The sequence below is a fragment of the Desmodus rotundus genome, chromosome 2 (assembly GCF_022682495.2).
Source record: "Desmodus rotundus isolate HL8 chromosome 2, HLdesRot8A.1, whole genome shotgun sequence".
NCBI classification, from domain to species: domain Eukaryota; kingdom Metazoa; phylum Chordata; class Mammalia; order Chiroptera; family Phyllostomidae; genus Desmodus; species Desmodus rotundus.
This window is the reverse complement of record NC_071388.1, coordinates 103,084,539-103,111,964: the sequence shown is the minus strand read 5'-3', so window position 1 is coordinate 103,111,964 and position 27,426 is coordinate 103,084,539. Positions and strand designations below refer to the sequence as shown.

Below are 27,426 nucleotides of genomic sequence, written 5' to 3'. Positions count from 1 at the left end.
CTTTTGTCTGGGAAACTCTTTATTTGGCCTTCTATCTTGATTGAGAGCCTTGCTGGGTAAAGTAGTCGTGGTTGCAGGCCTCTGGTTCTCATTACTTGGAATATTTTTTGCCATTCTCTTCTGGCTTGGAGCGTTTCCATTGAGAAGTCAGTTGCTAACCTTATTGGGGCTCCCTTGTATGTTACTTCCTGTTTCTCCCTTGCTGCCTTTAAGATCCTCTCTTTGTCTTGGAATTTTGCCATTTTAACTATGATGTGTCTTGCAGTGGGCCTCTTTGGGTTCCTCTTGTTTGGGACTCTCTGTGTTTCCTGAATTTGGGTGACTTTTTTTCTCTCGTCAGATTAGGGAAATTTTTCATCACTACTTTTTCAAACAGGTTTTCTATCCCTTGCTCTTCTTCTCCTTCTGGTATTTCTATTATACAGATATTATTACGTTTCATGTTGTCCTGCATTTCCCTTAACTCCTCTTCATTCTTTCTGAGCCTCTTTTCCTTTTCTTGCTCTTTCTGGGTATTTTTTCTACTTTGTCCTCCAGCTCACTGATCCGATCCTCTGCTTCATCAAGTCTGCTTTTCATTCCTTCTACTGTATTCTTCAATTCAGAAATTGTATTCTTCATTTCCTCTTGGCTCTTGTTGATAGTTTCTATTTCCTTTTTCATGTTGATATAGTTTGCAGTGAGTTCATTGTAGTTTCCCTGCAGTTTCTGGTAGTTCTCTGTGAGCTCAGTGAGCTTCCTGATAACCACTGCTTTGAACTCAGTATCTGATAGTTGACTTGCCTCTTTTTCAGTTAGCATTCTTTCTGAGGCTTCCTCCTTTCATTTGCGGATTGTTTCTTTGTCTTCCCATTGTTTGTGAGACTCTTCTTGTTAGCCTCTGCTTCTTAAATTGATCTGTTCTGACTCCCTGGGTTTATGGTATGAACTTCTTGGTAGAATGCCAATGGGATTCAGTGGTGCTGTCTCCTTAATCTCCTGTGTTCACTGGTCTTGAGCTGACGTTTATGGGTCTAACACGGTCTAACTCTAGTCTTTTCAGAGCTCCAGGTTTTATTGTCTCACCTGTGGGAAAAAGAGAAAGAAGGGGAAAAAAGAAAAAAAAGGAGAAGGGAAGGGGGGAAAAAAGGGAATAGAAAAGGAAAGGAAGAAGGAATAAAAAGATTGGAGGAAACATAAGAAGGGATTTTAACAAAAATTAAAACAAGAAAATAAATAAAAGAAGGCAGGAAGAAGGGATAAAAAAGGTAAAGGACAGAGGAAGGAATAAAAAAAGAAAGAAGGACAGAAAGGAAGAAGGAATTTAGGAGGAAAGGAGGAAAAAAAAAAGTCTTCTGCTGGCTTTAAACCGGTCAGGTTAGTTCTGCTGGTCTTCCTGTCTGTGAAACGGGAGGGGTGGTTGGAGGGATTGGTTTCACTTTTCTTCCTTCCTGAACCACACTCTTCACTGTTGTTCAGCCTCCAGTCCAGTTCCTGAGGGTCCTTCTGCTCCCCACTAGGCCTTTAGTTCACCAGTTGTGCTGTCTTTGAGTTGCACCAATTAGGGGCAACTCACACTCCACTTTCTTGCTCTTTGCTGTCTTAGATGCTAGGGGCTCTCCATGCTCCTACAGGGTAGTTCAGCCCCTTACTGGGTTGAGTCTTTCCAGGGAATGCAGTCTCCCCTAGCCCTGTAGCTCTCCTCTGCTGGGCTTTCTGCCTTCCTCCTAGAGAGCCAGTAGGCCCTGCAGGGCTCTGTGCGCAGAGGCTAGGTAGGAGTTTTTCAGAACCGGTGCTTTTAGGTGTGGTCACACGCAGGCAGCCAGGGTGTTGATCACGTTGTGAGGTCAATGGCGGCTTTGGGCCTGAGTTGCGCTGCTGATCCGCTGCTTTGGGTCTGTGCGCAGGGGCAGCCAGCCACTGATCCGGTTGCGCACCCACCCAAGGTTTCAGGTGTGGGCGCCTATCCGGGTTTCAGGTGTGCGTGCCAACCCAGGTGCTTTGTGTCTGTGTGCCCAGGCAGCCAGGCCGCTTATCAGGGCGTGTGCCCACCCAGGGTTTCAGGTGTGGGCCCCAGGTCACTGATTGGGGTACACGCCCACTGGGGCACTTTGGGTCTGGCGCCCAGGCAGCCGGGCCGCTTATCAGGGCGCGCACTCACCCCGAGTTTCAGTTGTGGGTGTCCAGTCTGCTGATCTGGGTGTGCGCCAGCTGGGCCTCAGGTGAGCGCTGGGGCTGCTTTTCCGGTGTTCACAGTCCAGGGGCTGAGGGGGGAGGGGTGCCAGAGGCCGCAGCTGCTGCGGAGAGTTCTCTATCTAGCTGCTGAGTGCCTCTATTTTCTCTTTTTTTTCTTTTTGAGAAATTCTTCCTATTCAAGCCCCCCTGGTCCAAACAAGCACCTGGCCCCTCACACAGCCCAGCCTGGCTCTCTCCCACGAATCCTGCAGCAGACCCTGCACCCGGCCAGGGGCTTCAGCCACCCTGGTCCATGCGCTGGTTCCAGGGACCTTATTGTCCTTAAGCACTCTTCTTACCGTCAGATCTTTCAATGTCCTCTATCTTTGGTCTCTGATCTTCATATATGCTGGAATACCATTGGCTGTTCGCTCTGTTCCTCAGATCAGCTAGGTGTTTCACTGGTGCTGAGGCGAAGTGGACTCTGCTCCCACCTATCTCGCCGCCATCTTGAATAACTGATCGAGTTGCTTGCAAATTTAACAAACACACTTTCTATACCTTCATTTAATTCTTAAATCCATTTTGGACTGTAGAGATCATCATGGTCATCTGAGTCCATTCTTTTTGGTTCTGTCTGTCTACCTGGCTCGCCCAAAAGAAATTAGAGTCATCAAAGACTGCAAAGACCTGAGGAGCCAGAGTGAAGAAAAGAGCCAGGTAACATGCATAGTAGTAATAGGGTGGCCAGAGAAAAAACGAAGTATGGCTTAGAGGGTGGAGTAATTCAGGCCTATTTTAAGGTATCATGCAAAGCTTTCAGGATAGTACTAAGCTTTCCAAAGTACAGTCAATGACCAAGGATGGCAATGGGGTTGCTGAATGAAGAACAAAAGCCTGAGGAATTAACAACTGCAGTTGGCTTACAACCACCCACATCCTAGATATTCACGTGAACCCAATTCTAAGGAAGAAATATCCATGATCATCCCCTGCTAAGGAGGAAACACAAAATGCTCTTCATCTAGCAGTAGACCTCAAGTAGGGCACTATAAGCATCAAAGGGGAAGAGTTTGTATTCTGACTCAAAACCCCATACTGTTTTTAGAACAAAGAACCAAAAAACAAATTTTGGGATAACTATAGCCACATCATTTTAAATAAGCCTGAAAAAAAGAAAGAAAACATCAAACTCCGTGTATAAACTGTATCCAAAACTTTGGCTGACTTCTGAACCATACAGGTGCTAGGAATAATGCAGGCAATTCTGATATGAAACAAACTGAACTGACATTTGAGTTACTACCCACTGTAAGAGTTTTTAGCTTGAGCCCTGACTGGTTTGGTTCAGTGGATTGGGCGTCATCTCACAAAGCAAAGCCAGGGGTCACCGGTTCTGTTCCTGGTCAAGGCACATGCCTGGATTGCGGGCCAGGTCCCCAGTTCGGGGTATGCAAGAGGCAGCCTATAGATGTTTCTCTTACACATCAATGTTTCCCTCCCTCTCTTCCTCCCTCCCTTCCCCTCTCTAAAAATAAGTAAATAAAATCTTTTTTAAAAAGGTTTTAGTTTTAAAATCTCATATATTCCATGCAGCAATATTTTCACCAATATGTCCCCTACAGCAAGGGACATAAAGGGAAGAATAAACAAATGGGACTTCATCAAAATAAAAGGCTTCTTCACGGCTGAAGGAAACATCAGCAAAATGAAAAGGGAACTAACTGTACGGGAAAATATATTTGCCAATGATATCTCAGACAAGGGTTCAATATCCAAAATATACAAAGAACTCAAACAACTCCACTCCAGGAAGACATACAATCCAATTAAAAAATGGGCAAAAGACCTGAACAGACACTTCTCCAAGGAGGACATCCAAAGGGTCTAGAGACATGAAAAGATGCTCAGTATTGCTAGCTATCAGAGAGATGCAAATTAAAACTGCAATGAGATAACACTTAACATTGGTCAGAATGGCCATCATAAACAAATCAATGAACAATAAGCACTAGAGAAGCTGTGGAGAAAAGGGAAACCTAGTACAATGTTGGTGGGAATGCAGACTGGTACAGCTACTGTGGAAAACATTATGGAATTTGCTTAAAAAACTAACAATGAAACTGTCTTTTGACTCAACAACTCTACTGCTGGGATTATACCCTAGGAATCCTGAAATACCAATTCAAAAGAACCCATGCACCCCAATGTTCATAGCAGCACAATTTACAACAGCCAATTGCTGGAAGCAACCTAGGTGCCCATTAATAAATGAGTGGATCAAAAAACTATGGTACATTTACACGATGTAATACTATGCAGCAGAAAGAAAGAAGGAGCTCCTACCCTTTGCAACAGCATGGATGAAAATAGACAGCATTACACTACGTGAAGACAGTGAAATACATATGCCATATAATATCATCTATAAATGGAACCTAATCAACAAAATAAACAAGCAAGCCAAATATAACCAGAGACATTGAAATAAAAAACAAACTGACAGTAACCAGAGGGGAGTAGGGAGGAATATAATGGGGTAAAGAAGGAGAAGAGTCATCAAGAAACATGTATAAAGCACCCACAGACAAAGCCAAAGGCAAGTAGCATTGAGGGTGGGAGGTGGGCCTGGGTGGGGCAGGAGAAAATGGTGGTGGGAAAATGGAGACAACTGTTTTCAAACAACAATTAAAAAGTGATTAAGGAAAGTTTTTAGTTTGAATTTAACCAAATCAACTGACTATTAAAACAAAAATGTCAATATACTTTGGGAAATAAAACAAAATGCCCAGCCCTGACCAGTGTGGCTCAGTTGGTTGGAATATCATTCTGCAAAGCAAAGGGTCACTGGTTTGACTGCTGGTCAGGGAACATGCCTGAGTTGCGTGCTCAGTCCTCAGTCAGGTGAGAGAGGGAGCCACCCAATCAATGTTTCTCTATAACATGGATGTTTCTTTCCTTTTCTCCCTCCCTCCCTTTTCCCTCTCTCTGAAATCAGTGTGTCCTTGGGTGAGAATTTTTTTTAAATGCCCGTATGTTGAAATTAGCAGCCAAAGAGTTTAGACAAAGCTCAATAAATTCAAGAGCAATATGCTAATAATAAATAAAAAGTAAAAAGAAGTTCCAGCCAAGATGGGAGGCGTAGGTAGAAATCCTTCACTTCCTCGCACAACCAAAAGGAGGATTAACAACCAATCTAAAATCAATAAACAACCAGAAGTACCAGAAAATGAAACTGCATGGAACTCCGACAACCAAAGAATTAAAGAAACAGTCAACCAGAACAACCAAACTGGTAAGAACCGGGGACAAGGTGGCGGACCACGTGAGCAGGGCTGGCTGAAGGGGAAACTGAGACTCAGAGTTGACTGTGGACTACGGCGGTTGCTGCAGTGCGAGAAACCCCCAGATTCACATGAGAGTTCTTTGGAAAGTGTGCTAGAGAAGAGCAGGTGAGCTGCACTGCTCCCTCTCTGGCCCCTCCCCCACAGGCAGCACAGCAGGGCAGTAAGGAGGGTTGCTCTGCCCTGGTGAGTACCTAAGGCCCCTCCCTCTTACAACTTATCAGGTTCGCCAAGACAAGGAAATATGGCAAAAGTGAAAGAACAGAGCAAAACTCCAGAAAGAGAGCTAAGCAATAGGGGATAGCCAACCTATCTGATGAAGAATTTAAAGCCCCAGTAATCAAAATGCTCACATAACTGATTGAACTTGGTGGAAAAATGAAAGATACCCAAAATGAAATACAGCAAAATATTCAGGGAACCAACAGTGACAGGAAGGAAACCAGGACTCAAAGCAACCATTTGGAATAAAAGGGGAACATAAACGTCCAACTGGAACAGAATGAAGAAACAAGAATTCAAAAACGTGCAGAGAGACTTACAAACCTCTGGGACAACCTGAAACATTCCAATATCTGAATTATAGGGGTGCCAGAAGGAGAAGAAAAACAGGAAGAATTGAAACTTATTTGAACAAATAATGAAGGAGAACTTCCCCAATCTGGTGAAGGAAATAGACTTTCAGGAAGTCCAGGAAGCCCAGAGAGTCCCAAAGAAGGTGGACCCAAAGAGGAACACACCGAGGCACATCATCATTAAGTTACCCAAGATTAAAGATAAAGAGAATCCTAAAAGCAGCAAGAGAAAAGGAGACAGTTACCTACAAAGGAATGCCCATAAGACTATCAGCTGATTTCTCAAAAGAAACCTAGCAGGCGAGAAGGGGCTGGAAAAAAGTCTTTGAAGTCATAAAAGACAAGGACCTACATCCAAGATTAATCTATCCAGCAAAGCTTTCACTTAGAACAGGAGGGCAGATAAAGTGCTTCTCAGATAAGGTCAAGTTAAAGGAGTTCATCATCACCAAGTCCTTATTATATGAAATGTTAAAGGGACTTATCTAAGAAAAAGAAGATCTAACTATGAACAGTAAAATGACAACAAACTCACATCTATCAACAAATGAACCTAAAAGAAAAGACAAACAATGAAAACAAAAACTAAGCAAACCTCTAGGACCGTAACAGAATCAGAGAAATGGAGATCACATGGAGAGATTTCACTGGGGAGGAGGAAGGGAGGAATAGGGGGAAAATGGTACAAGGAAGAAAAAGCATAATTGGTAGGCATAAACTAGACAGGGAGAGATAAAAAATGGTATAGGAAACAGAGAACTTAAAGAACTTATATGTAAAACCCATGGATATGAACTAAGGGGGGAGTGCTGGAGGTTTGGGGGGTGCAGGGCGGAGGGGGTACAAAGGGGGAAAACTGGGAAAACTGTAACAACATAATCAATAAAATATACTTTTTAAAAAAAGTAAAATGAGTTCCAGCAAAGATGGATGCATAGGTAGAAATGCTTCGTTTCTTCGCACGACCAAAAGAAGGATAACAACCAATTTAAAATCAATAAACCACCAGAAGTGCCAGAAGATCAAACTGCATGGAACTCTGACAACCAAGGATTTAGAGAAACATTCACCGAGACCAGTAGAAGGGGTGGAGACCAGAGACTGGCAGCCAAGCGGACAGGATGCCCAGCAAGGCAGCTGACCCATGCAAGCAAGGCGGGGCTGGCTGAATGGGAAATTAAAGACTCAAAACTAGCTGTAAAATACCACAGGGATTGCAATGGTGGAGAAACTCTCAGTCTCACAGGAGAGTTCCTTAGAAAATGGTGCTAGAGAAGAGCAAGCCAGCAACATTGTTCCCTCTCAGACACCTCCCCCACGGACAGCACTACAGCACAGTGAAGAGGGTTGCCCACCCTGGCACATACCTAAGGCTCCATCCCCTTACAACTTAACAGGTGCACTGAGACAAAGAACAGGGCCCAAATGAAAAAACAAAACTCCAGGAAAAGAGCTAAGCGACAAGGAGATAGACAACCTATCTGATACAGAGTTCAAAACACTGGTAACCAGGATGCTCACAGACCTGATTGAGCTCAGTCACAAAATGAAGGAAGAAATGAAGGCTATACAAAGTGAAGTAAAATAAAATATCCAGGAAACCAACAGTGAAGGGAAGGGAAGTGGGACTTAAATCAACAATTTGGAACAAAAGGAAGAAATAAACATCCAACTGGAACAGAATGAAGAAACAATAATTCAAAAAAAATGAGGAGAGGCTTAGGAACCTCTGGGACAACTTTAAACAGCTAACATCTGAATCATAGGGGTGCCAGAAGGAGAAGAACAAGAGCAAGAAATCGAAAACTCATTTGAAAAAATAATGAAGGAAAACTTGCCCAATCTGATGAAGGAAATAGACTTCCAGGAAGTTTTGGAAGCTCAGAGAGTCCAAAGAAATGGGACCCAAGGAGGAACACATTAAGGCACATCATACTTAAGTTGCCCAAGATTAAAGATAAAGCAGCAAGAGAAAAGGAGAGAGCTACCTACAAAAGAGTGCCCATAAGTCTATCAGCTGATTTCTCAAATGAATACTTACAGGCAAGAAGGGGCTGGCAAGATGTATTCCAAGTCACAAAAGGCAAGGACCTACATCCAAGATTAATCTAGCAAAGCTATTATTTAGAATGGGAGGGCAGATAAAGTGTTTCCCAGATAAGGTCAAGTTCAACGAGTTCATCCTCACCAAGCCCTTATTATATGAAATGTTAAAGGGACTTATCTGAGAAAAAGAAGAAGATCAAAAACTCTGAACAGTAAAATGACAACAAACTCATAACTATCAACAACTGAACCTGAAAAACCAAAACAAAAACTAAGCAAACTACTAGAACAGGAACAGAACCAGAGAAATGGAGATCACACGGAGGGTGTTCAGTGGGGAGGGGTAGTGGAAGAATGGGGAGAAAGGCACAGGGAATAAGATGCATAATTGGTAGGCATAAAATAGATGGGGGTGGTTAAGAATAGTATAGGAAACAGAGAAGCCAAAGAACTTATATGTATAACCCATGGACATGAACTAAGTGTGTGTGTGGGGGATCCTTGAGTGTTGGGGGATGCAGGGCAGAGGGGGATGAAGGGAAGAAAATACTGGGAAAAGTGTAATAGCATAATCAATAAAATATACTTTAAAAATAAAAAATAAATAAAAAGATAGGAAATAGCAGCAGAGAAATACAAACTCTAAGAAAAGAACTAAATGGAAATTCTAAAACTGAAAAGTAACCTAAGACAAAAAAATTTACTAGATAGCCTTAATAGCAAAGTGGAAATAATAGAAAAAAAGCCAGTGAACTTAAACATAGATTAATATAAATTATATCTGAGTAAGAATGTGACACATTTTTCTTACTTTTTAAAAACATATAATTGTTCAAGGCAAAAACTTCTGTCTTATGGTATCTGTAATGTACATTAAGTGTAATACGTATGAAAGACAAAGGACAGTGGCAGAGGGAAGAGGAAGAAATGGAACTTTAAGTGTGCAAGGTTTTTACATTTTATGTGAAGTGGTACAATATTAATGCTAAATAGATTGTGAAAAGAAATCCCTGGAATAAGCATTTATTTTTTTAATACATACTTATTAATTTTTAGAGAGAGGGAGGGAGAGAGAGAGAGAAACATCCATCAACTGCCTCCCATATGGGACCCAACCAGGGACAAACCCACAACCTTGACCAGGAATGGAACCCATGAACTTCTCGTAGTGCACAGGATAACACCCCAACTAACTGAGCCACATTGGCCAGGATGGAACAATCATTTATTTAAAAACACAGAGTGGACCCTGACTGGTGTAGCTCAGTGGGTGGGGCATAGTCATGTAAATTGAAAGGTCACCAGTTCAATTCCCTGTCAGGGTATATACCTAGGTTCAGGGTGAATACAAGAGGCAACGAATCAGTGTTTCTCTTCCCCTCTTTCTCCCTTACTTCCCCTCTCTCTAAAAAGAAATTTAAAAAATATTTTTAAAATATAAAAATACAAATACAAAGAGGGCCCTGGCTGGGTTGCTCAGTTGGTTGGAGCATCCTCACATACACCAAAAGATTGCGAGTTCAATCCGGGACAGGGCACATGCCTAGGTTGCCAGTTCCATCCCAAGTCAGGCTGCGTGCATAAGGCAGCGATTGATGTTTCTCTCTCACAACCATCTCACTTTCTCACCCCTCTCCTTCCTTACTCTTCAAAATTAATAAACATATCCTCAGGTGAGGATTAAAAACAATAATAATAAAATAACCTTTAAAAAATAAAAATAAAAAGGGGTATAGATGAAAGGCCAATAGGTAAATTAAAATAAAAATCTAAAAAAAATCAAATAATGCAAAATAAGTTAGACATGATGAAAACCTGAGGAGATAAATAGGCAACAAGCAATAAAATAAAAACATAAATCTAACAACTATATCAATAATTATGCTGATGTAATGATTAAACATTGATAAAAAGGCAGAGATTGTCAAAATGCATAAAAGAAATAAAAGCAAGATCCAACTATATGCTATCCCTAATAAGACATGTACTTTAAAATATAAAGACACAGATAGGTTACCTTAAAATATAAAGACACAGATAGGTTAAAAGTGAATGACTAGAAAGAGATCCAAGAAAATATACTTTAAGACAAATGGTATTACCACACACAAAAAAGGAGTATTTTATAATGATAAAAGGGTCAACTTATCACACGACATAATAATAAAGTCTTCACACATGTTTTTCTGTTTCTTCTGCTTAAAATATTCTCCTCCTCCTCTTCACATGGCTAACTTGTAGACATCCTTTAAGTTTCAGCTTAAGTATATTTACTATAGGGTGTCCTTCCTTGATTCACTACCCTTATTAAAGCTCCTTCCTCTCTCTCTGCATCCATAACCCCCTGTACTATGACCTAACACAAAACACACATGTAGTTACTTTTCTCTGTTGAATACAGAACATACGTAAAAAAAAAAGTGCAAAATAACAACTGTGTGTCTCAGTTATCATAAAGAAAGCCTCACATAACACCCTCCCAGGATAAGAAACAAAATTGAGATGAAATTCTCATTGTATCTTTCCTTAATCACTATTCTCCCACAAAAGTATCCACAATTCTTAATTTTGTTAATTTTCATTATAGTTCCATAATCTACTCATTTGTCCTTAAACACTAGTTTAGTTTTTATGAACTTCCTAAAAATGGAATCACACAGTATGTCTTTTTCATTCAACTATTTTGCTGCACATTAAGTTTATGATGTAGTACCTATAATTCATTCAAGTTTAGTTTTCCACTGAATGAACATATAATGTATTATAACCATTTGATTGTTTATATTTATAACTACCACAAATAATGCTTTATTGGTCATTTCTGTACATGATTCCAAATGCACAGATTCTGTTGGGTAGAACTTATGGGTCATAGGGTATGCCTATATTTTAACTTTGACAATGCTAAGCTTTTTTGAGTGGTGGTACCAATATAAATGCTCAGTATTAGTGCATTAGAATTCCCATTACTCTACACTGTTAGTATTTGGTATTATAAGTTAATACCTGCAATGGCTGGTGTGGCTGAGCACCAGTCTGAGAATTTGAATGTAACTGGTTCAATTCCCAGTCAGAGCCCATGCCTGGGTTATGGGCCCAGTAGGGGGTGTGTGAGAGGAAACCACACATTGATGTTTCTCTCCATCTCTTTCTCCCTTCCTTCCTCTCTCTCTAAAAATAAATAAAATCTTTAAAAAATTAATGAATACCAAGTATAATACTAATATAATACAATTAGCTAATCTGATGGGAAGACAATTGTCTCTGGGTGGTTTCAATTTGCATTTCCTTGACAGTTGAGTTGAACTCACTTTCATATGTTTAATGGCCAGCTGGATATCCTCTTTTTTTTTTTAATGAATTTATTTATTTTTATTCAGTTACAATTGTCTGCATTTTCTCCCCTTCCCTCCACCCCACCCCAGCCAGTCCCACCTCCCTCCCCCACCTCTGCCCTCCCCCTTGATTTTGTCCTTGTGTCCTTTATAGTAGCTCCTATAGATCCCTCTCCCCACTATATCCTCTTTTTAAAGTGCCTCTTTATCCTCGTGTTTATTTTCCAACTAGGTGTCTGCCCCTTTTTCATTAATTTGTATATGTTGGCCAAAATGTTGGTGTGGAGTTTTTTTCCCATAAAATAAAAGATGTATTTTTCATTTTCAACAGTAACTTTATTGATTTGGATATTTTGAGTATGTAGGCTATCTCCCACATGGTATAACATTGATTGTTCTCAATTAATGTTTCAATTTGATTGTTATCAACTTCAACTGGTCTACCAAATGGCGGAGCATCACCCATCGAGAAATCTCCTGCATGAAATTTCTCAGACCACTTTTGACAAGTTCAGTCAGTCAAAGCACCTTCTCCATACACTGCACAAATCTTTTTTTGCATTTCAGTTGTTTTACCTTTCTCGAAATAATAAAGCATAACACGACAAAAATGTTGCATATTTTCTTCCATCTTCAATATTAAAATGGCTACACCAAAATTCCCTAATTTTCTACCTATCATCTATGCTAGTATTCTCTGTACCTTTCCCCCCATCTCCTCCTCCCATTCCCCTATTGACAACCCTCCATGTGATCTCCATCTCTATGGTTCTGTTCCTGTTCTAGTTGTTTGCCTAGTTTGCTCTTGTTTTTGTTTTAGGTGTGGTCGTTAATAACTGTGAGTTTGCTGTCATTTTTACTGTTCATATTTTTGATCTTCTTTTTCTTAGGTAACTCCCTTTAACATTTCATATAATAAGGGCTTGGTGATGATGAACTCCTTTAACTTGACCTTATCTGAGAAGCACTTTATCTGCCCTTCCATTCTAAATGAAAGCTTTGCTGGATACAGTAATCTTGGATGTAGGTCCTTGCCTTTCATGACTTGGAATACTTCTTGCCAGCCCCTTCTTGCCTGTAAGGTCTCTTTTGAGAAATCAGCAGACAGTCTTATGGGAACTCCTTTGTAGGTAACTGTCTCCTTTTCTCTTGCTGCTTCTAAGATTCTCTCTTTCTGTTTAAACTTAGGTAATGTAATTATGATGTGCCTTGGTGTGTTCCTCCTTGGGTCCAGCTTCTTTGGGACTCTCTGAGCTTCCTGGACTTCCTGGAAGTCTATTTCCTTTGCCAGATGAGGGAAGTTCTCCTTCATTATTTGTTCAAATAAGTTTTCAATTTTTTGTTCTTCCTCTTCTCCTTCTGGCACCCCTATAATTCAGATGTTGGAACGTTTCAAGATGTCCTGGAGGTTCCTAAGCCTCTCCTCATTTTTCCGAATTCTTGTTTCTTCATTCTTTTCTGGTTGGATGTTTCTTTCTTCCTTCTGGTCCACACCATTGATTTGAGTACCAGTTTCCTTCCCATCACTATTGGTTCCCTGTATATTTTCCTTTGTTTCTCTTAGCATAGGCTTCATTTTTTCATCTAGTTTTCGAACAAATTCAACCAATTCTGTGAGCGTCTTGATAACCAGTGTTTTGAACTGTGCTTTCGATAGGTTGGCTATCTCTTCCTTGCTTAGTTGTATTTTTTCTGGAGCTTTGAAGTGTTCTGTCATTTGGGCCTTTTTTTTTTTTTTTTTTTTTTTTGGTCTTGGCGTGTCTGTTACTTAAAGGGGCAGAGCCTTAGGTGTTCCCGGGGCGGGGTAACGCTGATTGTTGCACTGTGACGCTGTACATGGGGGAGGGGCCGAGAGGGAGCAAGGGCGCCCGCTCCACTCTCCATCGGGTTTTAGTCACTCCCTCTGCTACCCACAACCAAACTGGGCCCCTCTGGTGCTGGTTCCGAGTGGGTGGGCTTGTGCACACTCTAGGCCCCTGTGGGTCTCGCCAACGACCTCTCCTGTGAGGCTGGGAGTCTCTCCTGCTGCTGCCCCAACCCCCATGGGCATTTTCAATCAGAGGTTTGAGGCTTTATTTCGTCGTGCTGGAGCCCTAGGTTGCGTGGTCTGCTTCGCTCCCCGCCGTTTGTCAGGTTTATCTGTGCGCTAATGTGGGGCCTCGGGGTGCTACCCGCCGCTCTGAGTCCGGCCCTCTCAGCTTATCCATGCGCGAATGTAGGGCCACAGGGTCTGCTAGTGGTCACACTGCCTGCCCCATTCGTTCCACACTCTGCCAGTCTCGGTCCCGCCACGGCCACGTGAGTCCTCTCCGCCCCAACTGCCCGTCTCCGCCCCTCCTACTGGTCTGGATGAATGTTTATTTTTTATTTCCTTGGTGTCGGACTTCCTTGCCATTTGATTTTCTGTCAGTTCTGGTTGTGCGAGGAGGCGCAGTGTGTCTACCTATGCCGCCATCTTGGTTCTCTCTTTTCCCCACTAATTTTATGAACATGCTGCTCCATGGCTGTCTTTGTGTGCTCATGTTCAGAAGTTTGACAACAACTTGATTTTTTCTTTGTGACATTTTCATTTTGCCTGGGGACACAATAGGAAGCTTCACAGCTAATGCACTGATTGCCCCCTCACTTTCTTTCACACACACAAATCTGACATCAAAATTGCTGGAATCATTTTCTGACCCATAGGTCAGTAGTATCTATGTACTGCCTAACTGTCTTCTTGTATTCCAACCTTGACATGACCACTAGTTTTTTAGTAACTGGCATTTAATGGGATTATATCTTTTAAAAAATATTTTATTTTTTAATTTTAATGTATTTTATTGATTATGCTATTACAGTTGTCCACTTTTTCTCCCACTTTCCCCCTCTCCCCTGCACCCATCCTCCCACCATCATCCCCCCACCTTAGTTCATGTCCATGGGTCACACATATAAGTGCTTTGGCTTCTTCATTTCCCATACTATTCTTAACCTCCCCCATCTCATTTTCTATCTACCATTTATGCTTCTTATTCCTTGTACCTTTTCCCCCATTCTCCCCCTTCCCCCTCCCTACTGATAATGTGCTCTCCATTTATGTCAATCTGTTCCTGTTCTAATTGTTTGCTTACTTCATTTTAATTTTTGTCATTTTTTTAGGTTTGGTTTTTGATAGTTGTGAATTTGTTGTCATTTTACTGTTCATATTTTTGCTCTTCTTTTCCTTAGAAAGTCCCTTTAACATAATAAAAGCTTAGTGATGATGAACTACTTTAACTTGACCTTATCTGAGAAGCACTTTATCTGCCCTTCCATTCTAAATGATAGCTTTGCTGGATAGAGCAATCTTGGATGTAGGTCCTTGCCTTTCAGGACTTTGAACACTTCTTTCCAGCCCCTTCTTGCCTGTAAGGTTTCTTTTGAGAAATCAGCTGATAGTCTTATGGGAACTCCTTTGTAGGTAACTGTCTCCTTTTGTCTTACTGCTTTTAAGATTCTCTCCTTATCTTTAACCTTGGCTAATGTAATTATGATGTGCCTTCATGTGTATTTCCCTGGGTCCAATGTTTTTGGGACTCTCTGAGCTTTCTGGACTTCCTGGAAGTCTATTCCCTTTGCTAGATTAGGGAAGTTCTCCTGCATTATGTTTTCAAATAAGCTTTCAATTTCTTGCTCTTTCCTTCTCCTTCTGGCACCCCTATGACTCAGATGTTGGAACATTTAAAGATGTCCCAGAGGTTCCTAAGCCTCTCCTCATTTTTTTGAATTCTTGTTTCTTCATTCTGTTCTGGTTGAATGTTTATTTCTTCCTTCTGCTCCAAATTATTGATTTGAGTCCCAGTTTCCTACCCTTTATTTTTTGTTCCCTGTACATTTTCCTTTATTTCACTTTTCATAGCCTTCACTTTTTCCTCTATTTTGTGACCATACTCAATCAGTTCTGTAAGCACCCTGATTACCAGTGTTTTGAACTGTGCATTTGATAGATTGGCTATTTCTTCATCACTTAGTTGTATTTTTTCTGGAGCTTTGATCTGTTCTTTCGTTTGGGCCATATTTTTTTTGTCTTGGTGTGCCTGTTAGTTAGTAAGGGGTGGAGCCTCAGGTATTTGCCAATGCTGGGCAACCCAAGTCGGTTGTGTTGTGACACTGTATGTGGGGGAGGGGTCCGAAAGGAAACAATGCCACTTGCTCAGCTCTCTGGACTTCAGTCATTTCCCCCATTACCCATAAGCAACTTGGGCCCTTCTGGTGCTGATTCCCAGGTCAGTGGTTTTCTCTGTGTTCTAGGACTCGTGGGTCTCTCCCACAAACTCTCCTGTGGGGCTGGGAGTTTCTCCTGCCCTCTCAACCCCCACAGATTTCTTTAGTTAGAGGTTTGAGGCTTTATTTCCCTGTACTGGAAATAAAGCCTCAAACCTCTAGTTAACACTATCTGTCTTGCTCCCCAGTTGCTCCTCCTGGTTTATCCGCATGCAAATGTGGGACCACCTTCTCCGCCAGTTGCTGCCTTGCCACAAGTTCTCTCCACCTGGCTGCCCATCTCCGCCCTTCCTACCGGTCTGGAGGAATGTTTCTTCTTTAACTCTCTGGTTGTCGGACTTCCATACAGTTCAATTTCCTGGTAGTTCTGGTTATTTTTTGTTTTTAAAGTTGTTGTTGTCCTTATTTTGGTTGTGCAAGGAGGCAAAGTGTATCTACCTATGCCTCCATCTTGGCTGGAAGTCCAGATTTTATTTATTTTTAGTGAGAGAAAAAAGGAGGGAGAAAGAAAAGTAGAGAAACATTGATGATATGTGAGAGAAACACGGATTGTTTGCCTCTTGCACACCCCCAACTGGGGAACTGGCCCACAACCCAGGCATGCACTCTGACCAGGAATCTAACCAGTGACCATTTGGTTCACAGGCCGGCACTCAATCCCCTGAGCCACACCAGCAAGGGTTCATTACATCTTGATAGGTGTTTTTTATTCAAAGGTTTGCCTTGGAACTTCAACTTCAGGTTCATCTATTCCTTTTCTGATGATCAAAATATCTGAGTGATATTTTGCTTTAGTTTCACTTTACCTAAATGTAATTTAAATGGCTGGGAATGTAACAAAAGAGGTTAAGATTCACAGGCAAATGTTAGATGTTGTCTGGAAAACTCTATTTTCAACAGGTGTTTAAAGAAAGAGAAAAAAACATGGTCCTGATAGTAGTATAGGGGAGTTAACTGGCAGAGTGCCACACCTGAGGTTTCCTTTCATACTGTTTGGTTTAGAGGCTTAAGGGGAAATTAATATACATAGCTTCTATTTTAACAGTCAAGGAAGCTAGAGGAATTTTTAAATAATCGGAGAGTTTTTCAGCAAAAAAGGCTAAGAAACCTCAGAAGAAGTCTACTCATTATAGAGAAAACCTAAGTGCACACCAGTTTTTGTGAAACTTTTCAGAGAATAAAAATGGTTTTCAAATATGTAAGCTATAAACAGAGGGTTAATAGTAATAATGATGTAAAAATCAATACCAAAGTTACTTTATAATTGGTAAATAGAAAATAAGAGGATGGGAAGCAATTTGTTCAGAAGATCTAAAGATAATACCTTGGAATAAAGGCTACTGAACTTTGTTAGACAATTCTTCCAAATATATTTTCAAATATTCTTTTAAATTCCATGTAGAGAATAATGAAGATTCCCTGATCTGAATTATACACTTATCCAAATAGCTAGGTAACGATAAGCTGATATTAGGCCACATTTTGTAACTTTCTAAACTGTTAATAGTATTAGTCATTCTGGCAGAACTAATTTCTAACTGCCTAGGTTGTAGCCCAAACATTGTTTTGCAAGTCAATTGTTTAAAACTTCGATGCATTTTCTTTTTTTTTAAAGATTTTATTTACAAATAGTAATGGGAAAAAATACAATAAATTTTTTAAAAAATAAAGATTTTATTTACTTATTTTTAGAGAGAGGGCAAGGGAGAAAGAAAGAGAGGGAGAGAAACATCGATGTGAGACACATTGATAGGTTGGCTCTTGCACACTCCCCAGCCAGGTACCAGCCAGTAACCCAGGCATGTGCGCTGACAGTAACCAAATGGGCAACCTTTCACTTTGCTGGACAACACACAACCAACTGAGCCACACCAGTCAGGGCATTTTCTTATACATGTAGACTAGATATAATGTTAGGTCCTAATAACTATAAAACTCAGTATATCCACTCTGCATTTAAAATGCAATACAAATGGCCTGGCTGGTGTGGCTCAGGCAGTTGGAGCATTGTCCAGTAACCTAAGGGTTGTGGGTTTGATTACCAGGCAGGGCATGTACCTAGGTTGCAGGTTGAGTCCCTGGTCTGAGCACATGAGATCCCTAGTCGGGGTGCACATGGAAGGCAACTAATCGATGCTTCTTTCTCACACCAATGTTTCTTTCTCTCCTTTCCTCTCTTCTTCCCTCTCTCTCTAAAAAGCAATAAAAAATTTTCTTGGGTGACAATAAAAAATAATTTAAATACAATCCAAATGACATTATTAACCCTAACTATCATGTATAAGAAGCTTTATAATGTACTTAATGTCTTACCAAAGACTATAGACTATAGTCTCCCATCTGGAATACTAGAATATAAGACTGCCTGAGATAAGGTCTCCTGTAGGGAATGAGAGGGTAGTGTGGTGTGGTGGGATGGGAGGGGTAAGAACTAAGAGTTCCAAAGGGTAGGGGTCTCCCAGAGTTCTATTCTGGACATATATATACTTGTACATCTCAGACCAACTCTCCAGTTACTCTTTATATTTTCCATACTAAAGGCACCCCAGAAGAAGCAACAACTTTTCAGATGCAACTTTTTTTTTTTTTTTTGCTTAAGAAAAGTGGTTTCTATATCACTATTTTAGGTCAGTAACTTTTGGCATTGCCCAGGAAATTCTTACCTGTACTTCAACCTGCCGTTCTCTTTTGACATTAAGAAGCTGTTTTTGAAGATATTTGATTTGTTTTCTTCCATTTTCTTCCCTAGAAGAAATAAGAACAATTCATGCTTAGAGCAGTATTTCTCAAACTTCAGTGTGCACAAGGATCACCTGGATGTTGAAAAACAGATTTCTGGGCTCTCCCCGGCGATTCTGATTCAGTAGGTCTGGGATGGGGCCCTGGAATTTGCAGCTCTCACAGGTGATGTTCATGGTGCTGGGCCATGGAGCACACTTTGTGACACTTTTTAAGATTGATTTGTTTTAAAAAATTGAAGAAGGATTTTTTTGGTTTTTCAGTGCTGTATCCAAAATAGCTGCTGTTGAATTACTTTTGCTAAGTTCGAGCTCTTGGTTAAAGTGGTAATCATCATATCTCTCTATTGTACAAGTACATTTTCCCCTTTGTAATAATGTGTGGGCTCTTACTGTGACACCATGCAAATATCTTGTTCCCCAAGCACCTTTTACCTAATGTTTTTAGTAGCATTGCTAACTCTTGACTAAATCATCATCCACTATAAAAAGTTGCAAAATAGTGAATTTGTAATTCTATCATTCCTTCTACATTTATGAATTGGCATTCTTCTGTTTAAAAATAAAAAACTTCCCTTTTTCTTCCCCCCCAAAATAAAATAAAATAAAATAGCTGCTGCTAAGAAAAAAGAAGAGAAGGTACAGGAAGAGAAAAAAAAGAATCATATCTATTCTGAGCACTTCACATATTCTTACCTCACACTAACCTTATGAGGTAGTCTCTATCATTATCCCTATTTTACAAATGAAGAAAATAGAGAGCTGAGATAACTTGCTGTGGTGGACATGAGAATGTGCCTCATAATCCTCCCACTACAGGGCGTATAAACAAACAAGGGTTTTCGCTCAAGGCTCAGAAATCGTTACTGTGTGTGTTCTAAGGCCTCACGTCCCACCAACTGCATCCAGCCAGTTCTTGAGTGTGGCAGGGATATTAAGGCAGGCTCCTGAGAGACCACTTTTCTGATGGTTTACTTTGGCCCAAGGGCTTCCTGATGACCTTGCTGAACCATTCTTACACTGCTGGGCAGTCTCTTCCACATAACCTTCCCTCTCCTGTACTTGGGAACAGTCCAGCATTGGGTGTGAAGTCTCCCTTCCACTTTCTGTCACACAGGTGTTTCCCCTGATAAAGTCTTTGCCTGACTAACCTCATCTTGGCATCTATCTCTCAGCAGACACAGACCTAACACACATGCCATGATCAAGCAAACAGTAAATAGCACAGCAGGATTCAAACTCAGTACTGTTTGAATGAGAACTTTACTACTTTATGTTATTGTTTCTGTTTTCTCTCAGAAACAGAATTCTGTTTAGCTCCAGCAATCCCATTACTTAGGTTTAAAACAAACAAAATAAAATGACATAAAGATAAAACTAAACAACTGTCTTTGCTAGGATGCTATAACAAAAATATCAGGGGATCCTGATTAGTTGGGTCAACGAAAGAGCCTCTGTCAATACCATACAAATCATCCTTTTAAACTGTACACTTTAGTGGTTTTGGTTTATTCACAGTTGTGCAACCATCACTACCATCTAATTCCAGAACATTTTCATCAGCCACCAAAAGAAATTCTATACTCATTTCTACTCACTCTTCATCCCTCTTCCCTCAGCCCTCTATTTACGAAACTTCTCTTGGAAGAGTAGCGGGGGCACGTGGGGAAGGTCAAGGCCTAATAGAAAACAAGGCTCAGAGAAGCCTTCTGTGTATAAGGATGCTCCCTCACCCCCACATCCTTGCTGGGCCTGCATAACCCAGTTTTAGCAAGAATCCTGTGAAGTCACTTTAGACAGTATCCCCCACTGTTGATATCTGATCACCCTGGATATTTGATCTAATACCTCATTTCCCACCCTTGCTGCCTAAGCCCTTGGCCTACCTTTAGCAAGAATTTTGTTAATTAGTTTAGCAAGAATCCCCTACCCTGTATGTCTCCCTTTAGTAGTTTTCTATCCACTGACTCCCTCATTGTTCTCATTGGCTATAATCCCCAGCTGCCTTTTCTGTATTCGGAGTTGAGCCTGATCTCTCTCCCCTACTGTGATAGTTTTGACACCTGTTGCAGTAGTTATGAATAAAGTCATCCTTACCATTTTAACAAGTGTCAGAATAACTTTTTGACAGTATAGAAATATCTCAATAAAGCTTTTTAAAAAAACTAAATAGGAAATCTTGTCTACCTCATAACTATTATTAAACTGTATGTGACTTTAAAGTACCAGTCAGCCGTGGCTGGTGTGGCTCAGTGGATTAGAGTGCTGGCCTGTGAGCCAACAGGATTTACGGCCAGGTCCCCAGTTGGAGGTTTGTGAGAGGCAGCAGATAGATGTTTCACATTTTGATATTTCCCTCTCTTTCTTCCTCCCTTCCTCCTCTCTGAAAATAAATAAAATTTTAAAAAATACTAATCACACAATACTTAAAATGCTAAAAAACCATTTGTCACTGATTTACCCAAATCTAGATATAATTTTCCAACTTAAATAAATCTAAATTGATACTTACCTAATTGCAAGAAAGATTAAAAAAGCAATTATTGTAAATAATCATATAAAATCAATCACTGATAAACTGTCTACATTGTACTTTCAACTATTTTCTCCTTCCTTTGTAATGGTATGTATCTCTTTTTTATTTTTCTTACTTGATCAGCTTTTTCAAAATTACAAAGTAATAAGTGCACATTACAATATTTCAAAACAGAATAGGAATATATGAGGAAAAGTAGACAATCTGCCATCTCCCTTCTCTCCTCCAATTCCACTCCTAGGAGGTAATCAGTGTTAAACCTTTTGATGTATATACATGCACATCTTTGTTATGCTCTTACACATATGAATGAGCAGGTATTCTTTATAAAAATCATGCTATACACATTATACTGTAACTTTTTTCACTTATCTAAGTATGAGAAACATTCTTAAAGATCAATCATATAGCTCTAACTCATTCTTTTTAACACTTGTATGTTTTTCTTTTATAAAATTAACAATTATTCAGCATTGACTAGTGTGGCTCAGTTGGTTGGGTGTCATCCCACAAAGTGAAAGGTTGACAGTTTGATTCTCAGTAAGGGCACATGCCTGGGTTACGGGCTTGATCTCAGGTCAGGGCACATACCAGAGGCAACCTATTGATGTTTTTCTCTCATATCGATGTTGCCTTCTCTTTTTCCCTCCCTTCCCCTTTATCTAAAAATAGATAGATAGATAGATAAAATCTTTTAAAAAATTAGCAATCATTCAAGTACTCCTCTACTGAAGTACATTTATGCTATTTCATCATTGGGCTACAATAAATATTTGTATATATGTCTGATTTTTTTTCCTGTTGCCTAGATTTCCAAAAGAAGGAATGCTAGGTCAAAGGGTATATGCATTTTGTTCTGCTTTTCTGTTAATACTTTCTTTTTAAAGATTTTATTTATTTATTTATATTTAGAGAGGGTGAAGAAAGGGATGAAAAGACGAAGCGAAACATCTGTGTGAGAGAGAAACTGATTGGTTGCTTCTCGCACACACCCCAACCTAACCAGCAACCCAGGCACATGCTCTGACCAAGAATCGAACTGGCAAGTTTTTGCTTTGCGTTAAGTCATCAACAAATTGAGCCACACTGGTGAGGGTTCTGTTAATGTGTTTTTCTGCCTTGATAAAGTGAAAGTTGAGAAAAATACTAAAAAGTTAAAAGATTTTTTGAAAAAACACCCTTATGTTAACACATTGATGTATTTCCTTCCAGTCCTCATTTTTTACACATTTTTTAAATTTATTTTTTCCAATGAAGATTTTTATTCAAGCTTATAGTAAAAAGTAATTTTAGTCAAGAAAAATGAAGTACCAGATAAATTGTAACATACAGTTAACTCAGAAGTATCAAACAGGAATTCTTTATTCTCTAAGGGGTGATCTCCGCAAAATAGAGCTTAAAGAAATCTTTTAACATACCAACTTGATAAAATAATCTGCTGAACATGATCTGTCATTTTCTCTTACTATGAGAGCTTTTGGGATATTCCGTGTTATTTTAAGGCCAATTTTGTTTTTCTCTCTTTTCCCCTTCCCTTTTTACACATTTTTGTTAGTTTTATTATACAGATGTGATAATATTATGTTATATCTAGCCTTCCTTTTTCTACTTTAAATAGTAACATAAATCTTTTCCCTGTATTATTATAACTTTGTAAGCAATATTTTATTTTGTTTTAATTTTCATTTATTGATTTGAGAGAAACATTGATTTGTTGTTCCACTTACTTTAGGCATTCATTGCTTGATTCTTTCTTTTTAAGTATATTTTATTGATTATGCTATTACAGTTGTCCCTTTCTTTTCTCTCATTTATCCCCCTCTCCCCTGCACCCTCCATCCCTCCAGCATCCCCCATCAGCTTAGTTCATATCTAAGAGTCATACACATAAGTTCTTTGGCTTCTCCACTTCCCATACTGGTCTTCACCTATCCCTGTCTATTTTGTGCCTACCAATTATGCTTCTTATACCCTATACCTATTTCACCCATTCTCCCCCACCTCTTCTCTGCTGATAACCCTCCATGTGATCTCCATTTCTGTGATTGTTCCTGTTCTAGTTGTTTGCTTAGTTTGGTTTTGGTTTTGTTTTTTAGGTTCAGATGATGATAGTTGTGAGTTTGTTGTCAATTTACTGTTCATAGTTTTTGATCTTCTTTTTCTTAGATAAGTCCCTTTACCATTTCATATAATAAGGGCTTGGTGATTATGTACTCCTTCAATTTGACCTTATCTGGGAAGCACTTTATTTGCCCTTCCATTCTAAATGACAGCTTTGCTGGATAGAGTAATCTAGGTTGTAGGTCTTTGCTTTTCATGACTTTGAATACTTCTTTCTAGCCCCTTCTTGCCTGTAGGGTCTCTTTTGAGAAATCAGCTGATAGCCTTATGGGAACTCCTTTGTAGGTAACTATCTCCTTTTCTCTTGCTGCTTTTAAGATTCTCTCCTTATCTTTAATCTTGGGTAATTTAATTTTGATGTGTCTTGGTGTGTTTGTCCTTGGATTCAACTTCTTTTGGACTCTCTGAGCTTGCAGGACTTGCATATCTATTTCCTTTGCCAAATTGGGGAAGTTTTCCTTTATTATTTTTTCAAATAAGTTTTCAATTTCTTGCTCTTGTTCTTCTCCTTCTGGCACCCCTATTATTCAGGTGTTGGAACATTTAAAGTTGTTGCAGAGGTTCCTAAGCCTCTCCTCATCTTTTTGAATTTTTGTTTCTTTATTCTTTTCTGGTTGGATGTTTATTTCTTCCTTCTTTCCAAAATCGTTGTTTTGAGTCCCAGTTTACTTCCCTTCACTGTTGTTTTCCTGTATATTTTCCTTTATTTCACTTTGTACAGCCTTCACTTCTTCCTTCATTTTGCGACTGTACTCAATGATGTCTGTGAGCATCCTGATTACCAGCATTTTGAACCTTGCATCTGATAGGTTGGCTATCTCCTCATCACTTAGTTCTTTTTCTGGAATTTTAATCTATTCTTTCATTTGGGCCATATTTCTTTGTATCAGTGCACTTGTTATATTGTAAGGGGTGGAGCCTTTGGCATTTGCTAGGGCAGGGCAACCCACATTGCTGCATAGTGGTGCTACATGTAGGGGAGGCATCAGAGAGGGAACAATGCTACTTGCTTGGCTCTCAGCCCACCTTCAGTCACTTACCTCACTTTCCACAAGCAGACTGCTTTTCAGGTACTCATTCCTGGGTGGGTGGGCTTATGTACATTCTAGGATCCAGTGGGCCCTCCAATGGACTCTCATGTGAGACTGGGAGTTTGTCCTGCCACCACAACCCCCACAGATATTTACAGCCAGAGGTTTTGAGACTTTAGTTTCCTGTGCTGGAACCCTGGGTTGTATGGTCTGTCTCACTCCCCAGTTGTTCCTCTCAGCTTATCCGCATGAAAATGTGAGACTGCCTAGTCCATCAGCTGCCACTGTGCCCACCTGGTCTACCACCTTGCCACACGTCCTCTGTGCCCTGGCTGCCCATATCCACCCCTCCACCAGTCTGGGTAAATGTTTCTTTAACTCCTTAGTCATCAAACTTACATGCAGTTCAATTTCCTGGCAGTTCTCATTGTTTTTTGTTTTTAAATTGGTTTTTATCCTTTTTTTTTTTTTGGTTGCACAAGGAAGCTAAGCATTTCTACCTACATCTCCATCTTGGCCAGAAGTCCATTGGTTGATTCTTGTATGTGCCCTGACCAAGGATCAAACCCACAATGTGGGTATATTGGGATTATGCTGTAACCAACTTAACTACCCAACCAGGGCCTGTAAGCAATACCAATCTTAACAGTGTCATAATATCATTCATTAAACTATAGACTTTTTGATTCTGTAATGCCACATATAGTGATTCAACCTAATGGAATGACAGATTGAGACATATACTGATGAATATTTATGTACAAAGATGTACTCAAATACACTATTTGCTATAGCAAAAATTTGGGAAAAAGTTCAGAGAATGATTAAATTAATTATGGAATAGTACACTTGTACTATTAAATGTAAAATTAAATTAGGTATATATTTTTTCACTTTCATAAATAAATAACTTTTTAAAAGGTTATACCAATTTATTCACCCACCAGCAATGTACAACACTGCTCATTTTCTTGCTTCCTTGCCAACAAGAAATATAAGTTTATAATAGCAGCTTTTATTTTTAATAGGCACTACTTACTATGTACCAGGAACTACCCAAAAAGATTTACATGTGTAAATAAATCAGATCTTCATAATAATTCTAGTACAGAATTTATTATCAATACTAAGGTATACAGGAAGAGTAATAAATTCAAGGAAAAACTATTCCACCTATGGAGATAAAATCAACAATTTCTCATTCTGAGCACTCATGGTTCACATAAAGGAATTTTATCTTGGTCCCAACACATTTTGATTGTGTTGAATTTCTTAAAGCATGAAAATCTTTAGAATTAGTTGAAAGGCTCAGGAAAGGAAAACTTCCATCAACATGCTTCTTATTATAATTGTTACTATTCAGGAATTTTCAGTGAACTCGGTTTTAAGAAAGATTACTGAAGGGATGCCAGATGGCGGAGGAGTAAATAGAAGCTACACTAACCTCTTCCCAGGACCAATCTGGAATTACAACTAAATTGTAGAGAAATTATCCAGAATAATCAACTGAACGTTAGCTGGAGAGAAGACTTATAACCACAGACAGATAGAGGAAACCACTTCACCATAACATGACTGGTAGGGAGTGTGGAGCAGGCATGAGAGGGCTGACTGGGCTCCCACGGGTGGCAGCTGAAGTCCAGAAGGGATATGTCAGTGGCCGGGGGTTGTCCTTGTGAACCCCAAGATGGGCTCCCCAGCCTACAGCAAGAGTCAGAAAGGAACCCAGATAACACTCAGCTCTGAAGAGCAGTAGGGTTTCTATTTGCCAAAGAAAAATGGCTAGGGATGCAGAGAGCCTCTTAAGGGGCCAACACACAAAATTTCATTTGCAGCCACTTACCCTGAGCTCTGGCAGAGGGAGGACAGAGTAAACTGGAGACACTTAAGGAGAATCTGGGGTTGGTGGCTATGGGGAGAGAACTGAAGGAAAAGCTGCCAGGATCCCTGTGCTGAGTCATTCCTCATACTGCAGGAGCCATCTCTCTCAAGCAGAGTGCTCCTGTCCAAGTAGCATCAACCTGAGGAGAAGCAATAGCCCCACCCACAGGAATTACTCTGCCTTGCCCTATGGTGCTTAAGCCGGGCTGCAGATTACAGCTTGATTACATTAAAATATTAGTTTAACAGCTGATTAGTTTAGTGACTAATGTGAAAAATACAGAGAAGCAGCCAAAATGGGAAGACAAAGAAACAGACCCCTAATGAAAGAACAAGAGAATTCTCCAGAAGAAATAGAAGTAAGCAATTCATCAGATAGAGTTGAGGGTAATGATTATAAGGATACTCAACAGCATGAAAAAAGACACAGAAACCATAAAAATGGATGAGTCAGAAATAAAAAATGCAATATCTGAAATTATACACTGGGAGGAATGAACAGTAGATTAGATGAAGCAGAAGATTGAATCAGTGTTTTGGAAGACAAGGTAGAAAAACACACCCAAGCGGAGCAGCAAAAAGAAATAAGAATTTTAAAAAATGAGGAGAGTTTAAGAAACATTTGGGACAACATAAAGCATAACAACATCCATATCATGGGAATACCAGAGTGAGCAAGGGATCAAGAACCTATTTGAAGAAATAATGACCAAAAACTTCCCTAATCTGGTGAAGGAAAAAGTCATGCCAGTCCAGGAAGCACAGAGAGTCCCAAACAGGTTGGATCCAAAGAGGCCTACACCAAGACATATATTAAAATGATAAGGCTTAAAGACAAGGACAGAATCCTAAAAGCCCCAAAAGAAGAGCAGGCAGTAAGGGAGCACCAATTAGATTGGCATCTGACTACTCCACAAAAACATTTCAGGTCACAAGGGAGCGATGTGATATATTCAAGGTGATGAAAAGCAAGGACCTACAACCAAGGCTACTGCACCCACCAGCAAGGTTATCATTTAAAAATGGAGAAGAAATAAAGAGCTTCCCAGATGAGAAAAAGCTAAAGGACTTTGTTAAAACCAAATCAGTACTACAACAAATGTTAAAAGGCTTGCTTTTAGAAGAAGAAAAAGAGAAAGAGAAAACAAACAAACAAGAGGAAAACATCTAACAATAAAGTGGCACTACATACATATCTATCAATAATCACCTTAAATGTACATGGCCTAAATGTCCCAACCAAAAGACATAGGGTGGCTGAATGGATAAGAAAATAAGACATCTCAAGAGACATCTCTCGGATGGAAAGATACATACAAAATAAAAGTAAAGGGTTGGAAAAAGGTATTTCATGCAAAAGGAAAAGAAAAAAACGCTGGTGTAGCAGTACTTACATCTGACAAAATAGACTTTAAAACCA

General features: G+C 39.9%; 1 protein-coding gene across 7 annotated transcripts in view; it reads right to left on the bottom strand.

The window, feature by feature from the left end:
* The window catches only part of IQCG (IQ motif containing G), a 120,331-nt gene that overhangs the window by 65,757 nt on the left and 27,148 nt on the right, over nucleotides 1-27,426 (bottom strand). For all 7 annotated transcript variants that reach the window (XM_045185993.2, XM_045185987.3, XM_045185988.3 and 4 more), the window contains one exon: nucleotides 18,363-18,444. In XM_045185993.2, the coding sequence (XP_045041928.2) occupies nucleotides 18,363-18,444 (82 nt within the window). The remainder of the gene's footprint in view (nucleotides 1-18,362; nucleotides 18,445-27,426) is intronic.